The sequence below is a fragment of the Echinops telfairi genome, unplaced genomic scaffold, assembly GCF_000313985.2.
Source record: "Echinops telfairi isolate 266 unplaced genomic scaffold, ASM31398v2 ScPeMD7_3;HRSCAF=10, whole genome shotgun sequence".
Taxonomy (NCBI): Eukaryota; Metazoa; Chordata; class Mammalia; order Afrosoricida; family Tenrecidae; genus Echinops; species Echinops telfairi.
In genome coordinates, this window is record NW_022103899.1 from 62,732,746 (window position 1) to 62,735,563 (window position 2,818).

General features: G+C 55.3%; 1 protein-coding gene across 1 annotated transcript in view; it reads left to right on the forward strand.

Annotated features, from left to right (window-relative positions):
• SCLY (selenocysteine lyase) overlaps nt 1-2,818 on the forward strand; it is a 44,784-nt gene that overhangs the window by 1,663 nt on the left and 40,303 nt on the right. Inside the window, exon 2 of the mRNA XM_004701869.2 lies at nt 2,479-2,654. Within this exon, the coding sequence (XP_004701926.2) occupies nt 2,479-2,654 (176 nt within the window). The remainder of the gene's footprint in view (nt 1-2,478; nt 2,655-2,818) is intronic.

A 2,818-nucleotide genomic window follows, 5' to 3' on the forward strand; every position in this document is an offset into this window, starting at 1 on the left:
GGGGTGGGAACCCTTGAGACAAAGGACAGGGCATGTCTCAGAAGTGACATCCCACCCCTCCCAGAAGTCGTCAGACCACCCCTTTGCCTCCTGCCTGATGGAAAAGGCTTAAGAGTGGCCCAGCCCACTTAGGAAAGCATTCCAGGCCTTGCAGAGGCAGCAGCTTACCTCAGCCACCTTATGACAGGGGTGGTCCTGTCATCTCCATACGGAGGAGGCAGACCACTAGGTGCCCTCTCCCCCTGGCCTTGCCGTCTCCTTCAGCCGGGAGTGGGTTGCTGGGTCCCCACTGCAGGGCACGCCAGGGTGAGAGGTGCCTGTAGTGCCATGTTGCTCTCACCACAGAGCCTGCCTAGCGGGAATGAAGCCCAGTCTCCGAAGGCACGGTCTTTACACAAACCACATGCCCTGGCATTTGTTGGTTTATATGATTCAAGATAGGCATTTCCCTGCCCTCGACCCCTTAGTTCTATTTCTGGAAGGATGATGCAGGAGGCAGCTTCGTTTTGCCCTTCCCTGCCTCCCTCACCAGGCCACTGTTCTCTAAATCTGAAAACCCGGCCTGGCTTCCCCAACTGGAGCTTTGAAAAAGAAAATCCCGGAGGGCTGTTGCCAGGCTGTAGTGGTCAGCAAAATGTGTTGTCTTCGGTAAACACCCCCACTTCCTGAGGCTACCCTGTCCCCTTCTTCCAAGAAACAGCTGGAAACCAGCCAGTGGTTGTTCCAGTGTCTTCCCTGTAAGACCCAGGGCCCTGGCTGTGCTTTCTGATTCGCCGGATGAGTCCCGAAGTACTGCTACTAAATCACGGTAGGTGCTGGCAACTCAGTTCTGACGGCAGAACCTTTTATGAAACAAAAATACCAAATCAGGAAGCTTTTGTTTCTGCATCTTTTATCATCCAGGTTCACAAGGCTCAAGGCAGCGTTTCCACCTTTCCACCTCCCCCCCCAAAGAATGCGCTTTTCCATTTGCACCAAGTCAAAACCAAAGCTTTGGTCTCCTCTGGGGACTCAAATCCTATTGTACTCCTCTTCCCTCTTCAGTGTTTTTTGGGTTCTGGGAATAAAAGCAAGTCTGAAGGGGCAAAATCGAGGGCCAGCGGGTGGATGGGGTCAGGTATCCCAGGGTGACCCTCTGCTAGGACCAGCCTTGCTGCCCGTGAGGCCTTTGCAGGTCCTCACAATGGGCACACCTGGCCCTTTTCTCACCATTGCAGTTTGTAATTTTCTTAGGACTTTCTAATGAGCTCACATGATCTGCCTGTGTCCTTTGGTAGAAAATATATCAAGTTCTGGAGTCCCTCAAACCAGCCACCATAACCTTGTGAGCTGACCTGCCTTGAATTGAACTGGCCCAGAAGATCTCTCCAGAAGAGATCCTTTTTTTTAAAGATCCCCTAACAGGACCAAAACAAGTCTATAACCACCCACTGATTGCAGAGACAGGCTTAAACCTGTTTTGTTTGGAATAAACCCACGCAGCTATGAAGTGGAATTCTGGTAGTGATATTTTTGCTGGACCCTTGTGAACCTTGTTAGCTAGAAGTTCCTGATATCAAGCAAATGCTTTTCTCATGTGAAAGTTGTCAGAAGTCAGCCACTGGACGGCAGTCTGTAAGGAGAGCCCCTTCCCTGTTCTTGCTCTTCATTCCAAGTTGGGTCTCCCCTCCACCCACTGAACAGACCTTTGTCCGGTTTGTTTCCCTAAGTTGGATGTCTGCTAAAGGGCTACTACAAGGCCTGCGTGAAATGATGCTTTACCCTGTTGCCCAAGGAGAACTTGTGAAATCACAAAACCTGACAACCTTCTCTTTACAGCTCCGCCTCAAACCGAAAGGCTGGCACAGGCTCCCAAATAACTGGCGACTCCCCCTTTAAATCTTTTTTTAATTCAGTGCCCCCCTTGGCAATTAAAAGCACTTGTCTTCTAGCGCATCATACAGGATAGCTATTGGCGTTCCCATCCCCCTCAGGATCGGTCTGGTGCCCCCAGCCTCTTGGAGAAACCAGTGTCTAGGGGTGGCTTCAGAGTCTGTATGACCTGCTTGCATTAGCTCTCTGGCCCTGGGCTCCTAAGAGCTGCCTAAGTGGATGCGTGGGAAGAGTTAGGTGGGGGGCTGGGAGGAGGAACGGTCCAGAAACCTAGTGAGGAAGGCATTTGGGGCTCTGGTGTCAATATGCGCCTCTCTGCGGGTGTACCCTGAGCGATCACACAGAATTCCCTCGCTCAGAAATCCGTTCATTTCCGTCTGTCTAGTTTCACCGAGCCAGTGCTGGGGGAAGTTCACCTTCCAGGTCCAGGTGTCGCGGCTTCCGGGTGCCCCCAGTCAGCGCTCACCCCGACGTGCTGCACTGCGCTCCCTCACTGCGGGTCGACGGTTTTGTCTCCGATCGTACCCTTTTTTCCTTTTTTAAGTTTCAGCCACGTCTTCCGGGCGTGACCCGCCACGGGGCACTTCGTGTCTCCCCCGCTTGCAGGCACCAGGCTCTCCGCAGTGCCCGTCGGGAGCGAGAGCGCCGGAAGTCGCTTGCCGGCGGCCCCCGGGCTCCCCGGTTTGCACGGCGCGCCACGGGTGCCGGCGCTGGGCTCGCAGCCCCTATGACGGCGACAGGCCCCTGCTCTCTCGGGTGGACCCCGAACGCCGACCCTGCGAGTGAGTGGCCGGGCGCCGCGCCCAGAGACCACGCTCCCGGCTGCGCGCCCCTCGGGTCGAACTAAGCGTCCTCCCGGCGCAGCCTCCTCAGGTCCCGCTCGGGCCCCTCAGACCCAGGCTTCCTCATGGCCTCGTCTCCGCGGGTCCCGGGCTTCTCGGGGCCC